General features: G+C 44.1%; 1 protein-coding gene across 1 annotated transcript; it reads right to left on the bottom strand.

Moving 5' to 3' along the window:
• Positions 1 to 631: 631 nt before the first annotated feature.
• Positions 632 to 11,913, bottom strand: LOC143003421 (phosphatidylinositol 4,5-bisphosphate 3-kinase catalytic subunit alpha isoform). Its single transcript, XM_076154101.1, has 28 exons — positions 11,614 to 11,913; positions 8,779 to 8,906; positions 8,554 to 8,657; positions 8,249 to 8,411; positions 7,945 to 8,154; positions 7,800 to 7,867; positions 7,548 to 7,676; positions 7,198 to 7,251; positions 6,947 to 7,056; positions 6,708 to 6,849; positions 6,327 to 6,412; positions 6,049 to 6,154; positions 5,714 to 5,866; positions 5,428 to 5,559; positions 5,217 to 5,341; positions 4,943 to 5,024; positions 4,674 to 4,838; positions 4,258 to 4,361; positions 4,009 to 4,108; positions 3,749 to 3,820; positions 3,383 to 3,489; positions 3,000 to 3,121; positions 2,715 to 2,793; positions 2,424 to 2,594; positions 2,054 to 2,171; positions 1,837 to 1,988; positions 1,604 to 1,752; positions 632 to 1,360 (listed from the first exon to the last, which is right to left on the bottom strand). The coding sequence occupies exons 2-28, from the start codon at positions 8,861 to 8,863 to the stop codon at positions 1,236 to 1,238; spliced, it is 3,213 nt and encodes a 1,070-aa protein (XP_076010216.1). The 5' UTR covers positions 8,864 to 8,906; positions 11,614 to 11,913; the 3' UTR covers positions 632 to 1,235.
• Positions 11,914 to 14,017: the final 2,104 nt, after the last annotated feature.

Here is a 14,017-nt window from a genome sequence, read left to right on the forward strand (position 1 = left end):
AATAAGTCAAAATTTAAAATAAAAAAATTGAGATTCAAAGAAACAAGTTTGACCAAAGAACAATGCAAAATGTAAAATGTAATTTGTTTTTGGCATCTTCTAAAAAGTCGGCATTTGATTATTTGTGAAATCCTGGCTCCGCCCCTGAGGCCCTTCAAAAAGAAATGTTCAGACTTGAGTTTGGATACATTAAAAAGAAAACTGTAAGGCCCAAGATACTCTAGTTATCCATATTTAAGAGCTACAGATGTTGTATATGTGTTTGCTGAGCAGTACACAGAGAAATAGAAGAGTCATATGATAAAGAAATTAAATAATTAAATAGATTTTGTGATGCAAATTAATAAAAAATATATCTATATATGCCAATTACAGTATATTTGTAAACATTTGCCATAGAGGTTTATGTGATTATGTTTTTTGTACAGAGTTAAGATCTGTCATCTTAAATAAACTGCAATGGGAAAAAAAGAAAAATGTAATCTTACAGTTGTTTTTGTGTCAGAATGTTCAATTTTTTCGCTAGTAAATGTATTTGTCCTGCTTTAATTCGCTACTGAAATATGACATCATCCTTTTATTTCACCAAAGCATCATTTAACATCGCATTTACCAGTTTTTAGTAAAAGAATTAAAATCCAGCGGTTTTTGAAATCAATTCATTACCACGATTGTTTTGTGCTTCTTTGTTAATAATGAGCAACACTCCTGATTGATTGGATTGTTCCCAGCATCCTCTGCTTGGCTTGGCTCTGCCTACAGTTAGGCAGCTCTGGTTCCTATTGGTCAGACTTACTGATTGTCAGACGTCAGTGTGCCGATACTTTCGTTATTGCTCTGATTGTTCCCTTTGCTGGTTTAAATAAAGCTGCTTTCATTCAAACTCCTAAAAACACGTTAGAGGTTTAACTACAAATGAATCATAGCACCAGGCGTAAAGTGTAATCTACTGCTCATTGACAGCACAGAGACGTCGCTAACAGGCTGACTGCAGCACTGGCTGGAAGACATTCAGCACATCTTTACCTTCATCAGCTTCATCATCTTTGTCATTTCCCAGCATGCATTTGGCATCCTTCATGATCACTTTGACCCTGAGCTTCGTGTTGCTACGACAACGGTTCACCAACAAACAAATATAATCAACTACCCAACCAGCATCACTGTCAACCTCACTGAGTTCTACATAGTGCATAAAGAGTGTTTGTGCGTGTGTGTATGTGTGTATGTGTGTGTCAGTGTTCATTGGGCATGTGTCTGATGGTGTGGAAGATCCAGTCCATCTTGGTGCTCCAGCCTCCATGATGAGCGTCGTTCATCTGCTTGGTGAAATACTCCAACGCCTCCTGCTGGCTTTTCTCTGACAGACGGACGGACAGACAGACAGACAGACAGACAGACAGACAGACAGACAGACAGGTAAAGGAAGGCTTGAAACATGGACCTCAAACCGGTTCAGACTCATCCCTGATTTAGCCTCTAATTGTCTCTCAATTAACAGTTCATCTCTCTGGCTGTCTCTCTTCCCCTCCTTTCTCCATCACCACCACCCTACCCACCCCCCCTCCCCCCTCCCCTTCTCCTGCCTGTCTACTACTCTTACCTAGAGCGAGGGTTTTCCTGAGGTAGGCAATGTCATCAAAGCTCTGCAGCTCAGGCATGCCGCAGCCCAGCAGCAGGGAGAACAGGTTAATGAAGAGGCTGGCGTGCTCCCGGATGGCCAGGTACGCCTTATAACACATCTCCTGGAACCTGGCAGGATGGCAGAGAGACACTTAGACAGGAGGGCTGTCAGAAGAAGATCTGTAGGTCAGGTAAGGTTTTGTGTGTGACTACCTCTCAAATTCCTTGGTCTTGGTGGACTCCTGGACTCCTTTACTGATGACAATCAGAAAGTCCTGAGTAAGCACAAAAGGAACACGCTCCCGCTTATACCCAAACTTCTTCTTCTTATGATCCAAAAAGTGGCCGAAGTCGATGTGAAAGAGCTGGAGGAGAAAGAGGAGTTATTGAAAGTTAAGCGGGAGGCAGATGACGACAAAAAGGGACTCACCTGTCCGTTCTCCTTCACCATGATGTTGGAGTTGTGCCGGTCTCCAATTCCCAGGATGAATGTGGCCACACAGTAACCCGCACATGACCTGGTGAATAAATCAATGGCCCGGTCATACCTGAGAGACAGACAGGTGGTTAGTTCACACCAAATTGTACGAATGCAGCAGGGTGATCAACAGGATAATCACAAACTTAATGTCTTTGCATGCAATTTGATACGACAGAAATCAGCAAAAATCGCAATATGCCTAGTCCGGATCATGATACACCTAAATTATGTGACTAAAGTCATACAGCACCTTAAACACCTTTAGGTGGCCATATACAGACAGAAAGAGAGACAGACAGTCAGAAAGACAGGTACTGACCCCTCTCCTCGGTTCTTGTCTTTGATCCAGTGGTGCAGTGTGTTGGAGTTGAACTGCAGCGCCCCCTTCAGGCCTCCTTTACACTGAATCTGCATGATGGTGAAGCTGTTCTTTACCACCTCAATCAGACCCACACAGTCCCCGATGGACAGACAGCCATATGGGAGCATGCTGGGCAGACAGACAGACAGACAGACAGACAGACAGACAGACAGACAAGTTAAGTAATCGTCAGGACGAATTGAGATGTTTGGGTCTCATGTTTTGAGATTCTGTGGTGGTCTTACTCACCGCAGGTCCAGGCCCTGGTTCTGCCAGATGTTCTCCATGATTTTTATGATCTGTAGGGTCAGCATGTCCTGACGCAGGTCTGACACACACACACACACACACACACCCCCCCACACACACACACACACACACACATACACACACACACACAGACACACAGACACACAGCCACACACACACACACACACACACACACACACACACACACACACACACAGAATTATTGCAGGCCAACATGTTTCTCAGTTTTAGTCACCAGTGTGGAGTTAGCATGCAGCTAGCTACCGTCTCCATTCTTAAAGATGATCTCGTTGTTGGTAAAGAGCAGCTCAGACATGATGTCTGGATTCTCCCAGTTCAACCACAGGGGGCGCTTTGCTGACGACATAATCCTGCATTCCTCCAATCTGAGGGAGTGCCCCCCCCCCACACACACACACAGATATAAACACAAACATAACCACAAACAGACAAATATGTGCGTTTGACAATAAACATGTCTCCATGGAGACGGTCAATACGTGTTATCATCGAAAAATTGCTCCCTAAGTGAACGCTGATTGTAATGTCTGATGCTCTCCTCAATAAAACTATTCAGCAAAAACAGAGTCAGTCAGTGAATCAGTTTGTTAGTTAGTCAGTTAATCAGTTAGTCAGTTGTAATTTACCGCAGGTTTCCCAGCTGGTGTACAGGGTTTAGTGGAGAGACAAATCCCTGCAGAGCTTCCATATAATCAGGACGGGACATGTGTTCAACCAGGAATTTCATCTGAGTCTGATAGCCAATCACAATACAGAGAAACACCATTGTTCAATCACAATTCGGACAGGTGAAGGGAAAGGATCAGCCGCTGGTATTACTGTTTTCACGTGACTGCGCCTGCTACAAACACATCAACTTACAAATAACTGCTTATAATCAATCAATCAATCCATCAATCCATCAGGAAAATAACAAATCATTACCCAGTTCACCAATCATTACACACTGAATGATGACAGTGTTTTGTATTTATGTGAATGTGTGTTCGTACTTTCTGTGTCTCATCTTTCTTCTCTTGTTTCAGTGTGTCTGTCAGATTCACCAACTTATCCATGGCCTCCACCTACACTCCATGCACACACACACACACACACACACACACACACACACACACACACACACACACACACACACACACACACACACCAAGTGAGTATTTAAACCAATTAGAGGACAGAGAAGTTATAATGAACCAATCACATCCATGCCATGTCCCTGAAGAGGATCCAGGCTCTGTAAGATGTTGCTCACCTGTCTGTTGAGGTGTTTCAGGTACATTCCACAAGCTCTGCAGAAAGCTTCCAGCAGCAAACCGAACCGACGAGACACTGTCTTATTGTGCATCTCTGACCTGACACAGACACGCACACATACACACACAAACAGAAACAAACACACGCAGAAACACACATATTGTACAGGTCCAGGTACTTTTTGGACAGTATTATGTTTGTGTCTGTTTTGTGTGAACTGCCTTTAACCTCTGCTGCTCTAACATACTTGAGATGCCAGAAGAAGAAGTGTCCTATCCTCTGATTGGTCAGAGCTTTCTTAATGAGGAAACGAGCCAGAGGATTATCCAGGTACATCTCGTACTTTAACACCTGGTTACACACACACACACACACACACACACACACACACGCACACGCACACACACACACACACACACACACAGCCCACAGGAAAGCAGTTACTTTAAAATCTTCAGTAGGTGTTATTAAGTTTCATATACAGTGAAAAGTTTATAGGCAATATCAATGTAAACAAATAGGCAAATTGAAGGTGAAGGCGTGAGGGTGCTTTAGTTGTGTACAGTATATCGGTACAGATGTGTACATTAAGTTGTTGTCAACATGCTGTAGTTGTGTATATAGTGAAGGTGTGAACACGATGTCATTGTGAACGTCCTCTACCTGCACCAGCTGAAGCAGATACTGTGACAGCTTGTCGTCGGTCAGTCCTTGCACCAGGCAGCGCAGGGCAAACTCTCGAACCATTGGATCAGGGAAGTTACAATCCAACAACTCCAGTGCAGACTCTGGTTCCATTAGAGGCCACTCCTTCAGTAAGCAATACATCTGAAGAGGAGGAGGAGGGGGGAGGAGAAGCGGGAGGAAACAGAGCTCGAGTTCAAATTTAACATGAGGAAGAAATTGCGTTAACACCCGACTCTGTGTTTTACCTGTGAAACTTCGTCTCTGGAGTTCCACTTGACAGACAACAGCAGTTTGGGAAGCGACTCTGGGATGTTAACACAGTAATGTCTGAAGTGAGACAGAGACAGAGACAGAGAAAGACAGAGACAGGCTGAGACATATTTGGCATTTCTTTCCATTTATCCTCCCCTCCTGCCTCCCTTTTTCCTGATTGATTGATTGATTTACAAGATCTCCGCATACTGTATGCCCCCCATTATCACCCCCTATTTCACATTGTAAATATGCCCCGCCCCTCACCTGTGCCTCCACAGGAAGTCTTTCTCCTGCTCTGACAGCTCGTACAGAGGATCTCTAGAGCAGAGAGAGCGAAGCTGCTCAGCATCAGCTGCTGAAACACTGCTGTCACAGGCCAGACGACTGCTCTGAGAGACAGACAGGTAGAGAGTCAGACCGTGTACGTCTATGCATATGTCTATAATGTGTTAATCTGTGTGTGTTTGTATGTTACCACGCCATGGCAGTAGTTGTATCCCAGCTCTCTGCTGATGGTCCAGTTAGCGTGTTCCTCTATCTGCTGCTCATCAGGAAACACCACAGTCTGATTAAACCAGGAGAACTCTAGCTCCACACAGGGGGTCTCCTACATACACACACACAAGGAGAGCATCAGATTAAAGTGCCCACGAGCAAGGCACTGTAAGGGTCAGTTTTGGGATGCTGATCTGGCAGCTTCCTAACTAAGGCTGCTGCTCTTCCTGGATGTCAAACCGATATAGAGGCAGACAGGTATTCACCTTGTTGGGATTTGAACCAGCAGCCCCGATGGGATTGAGAAGGTCCTCCAGGCCGTGAGGTACTGGCCAGAGACTTAAAGCCACTTTCCCCGAAACAAGGATGTCTTGGTAGTCAAACAAGTTAACATTACCCCAGGCCAGAGGACAGTGCTCCTGACAGACAGACAGGCAGCAAGAGAGAGGCAATTAAAAGGAAGCGAGGGAAAGAGAAAGGCATAGATAGATGGATAGATAGATAGACAGATAGATAGATAGATAGATAGATAGATAGATAGATAGATAGATAGATAGATAGATAGATAGATAGATAGATAGATAGATAGATAGAGTCTTACTTCCTTGGCTCCTTTCCTTCCTTTCACAGAGCAGATAGAAAGACAGAGTCTCGCTGAGCGAGGAAGGTCGGCTAGGTAGATGTCATAGGTCAGCCATTCATTCCACCTGGAGAAAGACAGACAGGCAAAGAGAGAGAGACAGACAGAGAGGAAGAGAGAGAAAGACAAAGAGGTTGAAAGAGACCGGCAATTTATGATTTGGTAAATAAATGTATGTTTAAATCACATATAGTTGATTTGTGTGTGTGCGTGTGTGTCTCTGCTCACATGTGTGTTACCTAGGGTTAGAGCAGGGAACTCGTTGTGTGTTGACATTGTCACACAGCGGCTCTCCACCATGATAAATACCTGTCCTCACATAGATCTGCACACACACAGGGAAAACACACATTAAAACACACACATATAAGTGACAATAGAGACAGAAACACAGGGAGAAGAGAGACAGAAACACAGGGAGAAGAGAGACAGAAACACAGGGAGAAGAGAGACAGAAACACAGGGAGAAGAGAGACAGAAACACAGGGAGAAGAGAGACAGAAACACTGGAGAAGAGAGACAGAAACAGAGGCAGAAGACAGTGGGAAAAACACACAGGCAGGCAGACATATAGAAAGACAGGTAGAGAGGCAAACAGACAGACAGACAGACAGACAGACCTTGTCGATGTCTCTGATGTTGACGTTGACATAGGTGGCGCACAGGAGTCGAACCCTCAGCACAGTGTTGAAGGCCCACAGAGAACGAGGAGGGGAGCCGTCTCCTCCTCCTGGACACGGAGATGGCTGAGGAGTCCTGCGACTAAAACACAACAACAACAACAACAACATCATCATCTCAGAATGCTGGCCTCTGATTGGCCAGCAGATGTTTCTTCGATCCTGATTGGCTGTCATACCTGTAAGAGGGCGTAACAAAGCCTGAGGCAGGAAGCTGGGAGTAGAGACTGTCTTTGGACACCAGCATCAGGTGAGGAAGACGTCCAACTGTGATGCAGGAGCGGATGTACTGGAGACAGCCGATGGGACAGAGAGACAGACAGGTAGACGGCAGTTTTATTAAGCTGGAGGAGGTTGAGGGTACATACAGAGTAAGAGTGACAGAGTGTAAGACAGACAGACAGGTAGAAAGAGACATGGGCCTTGTTACCTTGTACTGACTGAGAGGATACTTCTCTAACAGGTACTCATCACAGCCACACACCTGAGGAGAGACAGGCAGGCAGACAGACAGGTCAGGCAGTGAGACAATTAGGTAATTTCAGGATGGACTCTTGTACCCTTGCACACAGACAATCAGAAAGACAGATAGAGAATGAGAGGCAGACAGGTGCCTTCAGGATATGTACTGGACAGAGAAATGGGCAGGCAGGTAGACACACACAGAGAAGACAAAGACTGACAGACAGACAGAGTGACAGATGCTACCTTTGGGTTGTACTGGACAGACAGATAGACAGGTACCTTCACGGTATATTGGACAGAGAGGCAGACAGGTACCTTGAGAATGTACTGGCCCTGATACTCTTGCACACAGAGGCGAAGCTGCTGCGGTGAAAGATGCATCGATCGACTTTTTTTCCTGATTGACTCTGCAATCAGCTGCTCAGGTAGACTGTCATGGCTCACCTGCACACCCACATGCACCCACACACACACACCCACACACACACACACACACGCACACAAAGGTTTCCGGATATACTCTTTTTTACAGACATATGTCATTGCCTTCAACAATACAGTTGATACCTTCAGAGTGTATTTTTGTTTGGAGTTGGATGGAGACACGATCACCCAGATGGTCACTATTAGCCTCCCTGAGAGACAGACAGAAAGAGTTTGAGACAGGCAGCATTAACTTCCTCCTGCCTCATACCGCTCCTCCTCCTTGTACCTTTATCCAGCTTGCTGTAGATATGCTGTGGCAGTTGTGGACTGGACTCCAAATTGGGCGGGTAAACGTAGAGTGCTTGGCTGTGGGCCCCTCCCCCCTCCCTCTCTTCCATGGCCTCTCGGCACACGCTCAGTATGGATCTGCGAAAATCCTGCACCTCCGGATCCTTCATCATCTCAAACTCGCACACTGGCATCCCTATGGCAAATCCTGCACAGACCACAGATCATTGGCTGAGGAAATGTTTGATGACCAATTACCAATGGCTGTGGAGATGCTACAGTTTATGATGTGTTTCAGTTACCAATCTCTCGGTTAAGGATCTTCTCCTCGCGGTTGCCTAGCGGTTCAATGACCTTTAGGATCGGGTGAAAGAGGCGGAGGTCACACAGTCGCCTTGTCTCGTCATAGAACTCTTCCCTCTCTGCCTCCTGGGTCACGCCCACAAAGATGTAACACGACTCCTCCTGGCCAATCAGAGCAAAACCATGAAGTGAAACTCAATTATGGTGAACTCTTCTGAGACAAAGAGTTATAGAAAACTTTCACTGAGGTCATAGGTCAGGCTGTGTGCACGTGTGATCAGGGTGTGTGCATGTGGAGCTGTACCTGCAGCAAGTGATACAACGGGTACTTCCTGGCCTCGGTAAAGAGCTGCTGCTTGATGCTGATGAGAGGAGTTTCTCTTAGACACTCCAGACTCACCATCATCCCTGCACGGAAATGCAACACAAAAGACAACACAAATTAATACAATACATTACAATACAATACAATACAATACAATACAATACAATACAATACAATACAATATATATAATAGAGATGTTGTACCATTGGGTAGGCAGCAGTCTACCAGGATGCGCGGGGGCATGAGGTGCAGCCCCCACAGCTCCCCTGATGAAGGCCTGGGCACCATGGTGACCTCCTATCACAGGTGCCTTGTCTTAGCCCCGAGTTACCTGGACAAACAGTGAAGCCACATCAGTCTTTCCTGGCCCAGGTTGGCCATGTGTCAGAGCAATACTAGCCCTGGTTGGCCCAGAGTGGCCCTTTAATACAATGGGACTGACCTTGTTTAGTCTAACCCTGGGTACTGTTTGGCCCCTTTTATAAAGCCGAGATTAGTTAGACCAGGATAAACTTTGTCTGAATTTCTGTATATCTTATATCAGTGGTCTCCAACCTTTATGCCTCTGAGAGCTACTTTGACAAAATTAAAGTATCCGAGAGCTACTCATGTTTAACATTATTAGTAAAATGTATCCACATGATTCTCCACCCACACCAGCTGAATGAGCGTCTTTTGTGTGAACATTTACAAAATGCCGATTCCCAACACTTAAATTTTGTATCAAAATGCACTTCAATTCAGCAACATAAGCATGTTCTTTGCTGTATACATTTTCTCTGTGTCAAGCTCACACTGATGAATTCAGATCATATTAATCTCAAAGAAAACAAAAAAAGTTATTTTATTTTTATATTATTAGTTACTTATTTTACTATTTAACCAATACTATCCCTTTCATATTTCACATTTGTCTGTCCACATATCACTGTCACAATTTCCCTTCACATTCCCTGTAATTCAGGGAATTCCCTGTAGTTCCCATATCATCTGTACTTCACTTGCATTCAGTCTGATCTGATGTTAGTGAGATGAGAGTGTGGTACTATTTTCATGAGGAATTAAAATTGTTTTGGAATGTTCTTGCAGTGAAGCACATTATCTGTTGTACAGTTTTGGAATGTGTTTTTCAGAAGGTTTTCCTGTTTGGAAGAAAAATAAAAACGGCTCTCGGACGGGAGCCGGCTCCCATCGTTCACCTAAAAGAGCCGGTCTTTAAGCCGGTTTGTTTGCTATGTACACATCACGCCCTGCTAGCAGCCGTAAAGTCCTGTGAAAAGTTGCTGTGGGCTTTGGTGAAGTGGCGCTCCACAGACGCGTTCGCACCGCCAATGAGACACGCACACACTTGTCTTTCACATTCGTACATTTTTTTAATTCCTCATGAAAATAGTATTATTCCAATTTGTTGCTTTAAAACGGGGCTATTTTCGAGGAGATTATTGTCAAATCTGGCGTGCGCTTGCAAGCCGAATGTTACGGTGTCCAACCAAACTTGGCAGCAGTGTCATTTGTTGGACTGACAGCTGATTGGCTTATAATCGTTTTGTGATAAAAGGGGACAGGATGTCTATGAATTTAATTGGATAGAAATTTAAACAGCTTTACCAAGTGACGTGTTGTCAAATAAACTTAGTCTTTGAACCTTTCACGAGCTACTCAGAAACGGGTGGCAAGCTACTGGTAGCTTGCGACGACCTGTTGTAGACAGGTCTTATATTCTTATATATATCTTATAGACAGGTCTTATATGCTTTTCATTCATTTCCTCACATGCTCACATTGTCTTTGTGTTTTCAGTGAAGCAATCACACACAGAAAAGAAATTAGGACGATGAGGGACAACACCCTCTCCTCAGCCAATACAGACCGAAAGCGAGAAAGTCCTTTTCCTTCCCCTAAGGGCTGGATTTCTTTACACCCACAATAAAGAAAGTGTTTTAGCAGTTGTTAGAGCCTGAGGATGACGCTAGAGGAAAGGTCATAAAGGTCACTAAAATCTGAGATCCTGGTCAATGCTTTTAGAAAGGTGGTCATGGTTTCTGAAAACTGCTCCAGAATTCTTCAGAAAGGCTCTGAGTTTGGATGCAATTTGTCCAGAACACTGGAGTGAGCCTATTAGCATGGGTTTAAGGGGTCCAGAACCTGAGCACAAGCTTCTTATCCTGGGATCAAGTGGCAAGAAGTCTACAGCAAGCCTCTTGAACAAAGTCCGACTAGTCCAGAACTCTAGCATAAGCCTCCTCGCCTGTGTCCAACTGGTTCAGATATCTAGAACAAGTCCCTTATCCTTAGGCCAGCTGGTCCAGTCCTGTATCAGCCACTTAATCTGGTTTCAAGGAATCTAGAGAGGCTCTAGAGCAATTCTCTTAGTCTGGGTCCAATGTGTCTGCAACTCTAGAGCCATCCACACAACTCTAGAACAATCTTGTATCCAAGGTCCAACTGGTTAAGCACCTCATATCCATAGTCAGAGGGTCCATAACCGTAGAGCATGGTTAGTTTCATAGGTATATCTGGTCCAGATCTCCTAACGAAGTCTCTAATCCTGGGTCCAACTGATCTAGAACTTGGTGTGGTGGTCGGGTTATCCAGGGTAAAACTAGCCAGTCCAATTCCAAGACCTCTGTCTTACTCTGCTTTTATGTTAACTGTAATTTTCAATACAAAAAGAAAGTGAATGTTTTTAGCATAAATGAAAATTTCAATAAGTCCCACCCACCACCCAAATTTTTCAAAAAGTTTTTGTCACTTCTGCATGGAGTGCTGGGTCTGGAACAATAATTACACATTGATATTAAAAAACATTTGCATGCTAATGAATAAAATTACAATTCTCGATTTTCTCATTTTCTTCAGTCATGACTATGATATGGTTACCATGACAACAGGAGTGGCAGCATCGTCGAGTAAAATGGGTGATACCAAAAATCACACGCACACACGCACGCATGCACACACACACACACAGTCCTCCACGACAAACCTAAAGAAAGGGCTCTCTCCGAATCCCTGTCTCACTCTCTCGGGTCACTTACCTGACCTCGTGCCAGTCGGTCCAGAGCTGTGCGCCTTTGGTCATAGCATTGCTGTCATTGCAATCAACTCTCTAGCTCTCTCTCCTCCTTTGTTTCTGAATGTCTCTTTCTCTCTTTCACCTAGTGTCCTTTTCTTTCTCTCAGCCGGTAGATTCCATCAACGCCCTCCACCTCTCTGTCTGTCTGTCTACCCAACACAAAGCATGAATCCTGTTAGAAACTGAGACCCGTCTGTCTTTCTCTGTCTGTCTGTCAGTCTCTCTGTCAGTGAAGCTTGGCAGCAGCCTGTCTGTTAGCTGCTGCTCGCCGGCTGGAGAACAATGTGCTGGAGGAGAGAGGGGAAGGAGGGATGGGGTGGGGGGGATGTGAGTCTCTCATCCTCATCCTCTTAAAGGGGTAGCAGCCAGAAACAGCTGTTGAAAAGAGGACACACATGCCCTCCCATTGTCACCCACTGTTGTCTTAATTTAAGCACTAATGGAGATAACAAAGTGATGCGCATACGTTGAGACAGCAGCAGCAAAAAATAAGAAACAAAAACAGTCAATAAAATGTTTGGAGATGCAACTTTAAATGAAATATTCTCAAATTATTAGACAATAATCTCCAAATATTAACCCCCCCCCCCCTCACACACACACACACACACACACATTCATTCTAATCTTAATCCTGTTTTTTTCCCCCAGCGATTCGGTTTCCCTTTTGTTCATGAGTGCGTGCGTGCGTATGTGTGCGTGCGTGCGTGTGCGTGCGTGTATGTGTGTGTGAGAGAGAGAGAGAGAGAGAGAGAGAGATTGGGGGATTCATTTGTTTCCTCTCCTGTGTTTGTTTTCGCAGTAGGTTTGCATGCACTTTGAAACTTTTATTATACTGCAATTAAGGCAACAAAACATCAATAATCCTTTTCATACATCATGTGGATGTCTAAACAGGACTGAAACCATGATAAACTGAAGTATGATTACTCTGAGTAACACACATCTCAATCGCAATATGCAGACACGCCTCATACTACAATTACACAATACCTCATGTTTAATCTAAGAGCAGTAATCTGCTGACTCCATGCATGTATATGATTTAGCCGCATTTTGCCTATAAATGCAGTTTTGTGTACTGTGTGACAAAAAGAGAAAAAACTATATGAAACCAACACAGCTGATGCTTACAAGCTAATGCTAACTCATCGAACATCTCAAAATTGATGACTTGCAGCAGCGGAAATCTTGAATTTTGACATGTGGAGTACAAAAATCAGTTACTCCAAATTCAACCAATAATAGAACATCTGAAATAATAGAGAATAGAAGCAAGTCAAATAAATGAGAACATGATGAATATGGAATGTTAAGGATGTGATACTGACCACATAAATTTAATCAATGAATCATTTTCTGTTCATGCTGATCAGTTGTACAGCAAAGACTAACTGAATCATTGTGTGTGCGTGTGTGTACTTCCGCTCTGTGCTGATAACTTGTTTTTCATTGCAGCCAGTAACAATACTGTCTTCCTCTTCCTGTCTCTCACTCTTTCTGTCTGTCTATGAGTGGGTTTCCTTCACAATGCCTCCTCCTTTCCTCCCCTACCTCCTTCTCCTGCTTTCCTCTCTACCTCCTGTGTGTGTGTGTGTTTGTGTGTGTTTGTGTGTGTGTGTGTGTGTGTGAGTGCGTGTGTGTGCGCGCGTGCGTGCGTGCGTGCGTGCGTGCGTAAACCGGGGTGTGGAATCTGAAGCCATTGTTCAACTTTTCCTGTTTTTAAGCAAATGAAAGGACCCCCCCCTCTTTGTCCCCCCCCCCCTCTCTCTCCCTCTCTCTCTCTCAAGCTGTCAGTTAATCGTTCAGTCAAATGATAAACAAATTAACCAATCAATACATTCTTAAATAAATAACTGTAATAATCGAAGAAACAGATTCTCCAGTTCGATGTCTTGACCATGAAACTGCAGTTTACACATTTCACCACCAGGAGTCATTGTGTGAACACATGGAAGCAATAGCTACATTGTTGATAAGAGATGTGAAAGGGTTACTGTTAAAATGGGTTTCCATGGCAACATTAGGTGACAGGCCAGCAGGACAAAAATTCTTCAGACTGAAAAAATTAAAGAAAACAGAAGTGAGTCGTCTTGCACACATGATGAAGTCTTTGTGCGTCTCTATGCTGCTCAGTAAGTCAAACATTCAAAGTTTACAGCTCTGACAGAAAGGAAATTTTAAATGGATTACATTAAACCAGCTGATTGTATCACACAACAGACAAAATCAATCCTACGCATTCTTTAAAGTGTGTTAGGTACTGAACTAGTCACAACAGTTTATTGGAGTCTGACGGGCAGAACGGGACCTTATTTAACTGTTAAATCATTGTAAGTAGCTGAGCACTCCTGCATTCACTTTGA

Source organism: Genypterus blacodes, unplaced genomic scaffold (genome assembly GCF_046128005.1).
Source record: "Genypterus blacodes isolate CSIRO-AG114 ecotype Tasmania unplaced genomic scaffold, CSIRO-AGI_Gbla_v1 ptg000002l_1, whole genome shotgun sequence".
Taxonomy (NCBI): domain Eukaryota; kingdom Metazoa; phylum Chordata; class Actinopteri; order Ophidiiformes; family Ophidiidae; genus Genypterus; species Genypterus blacodes.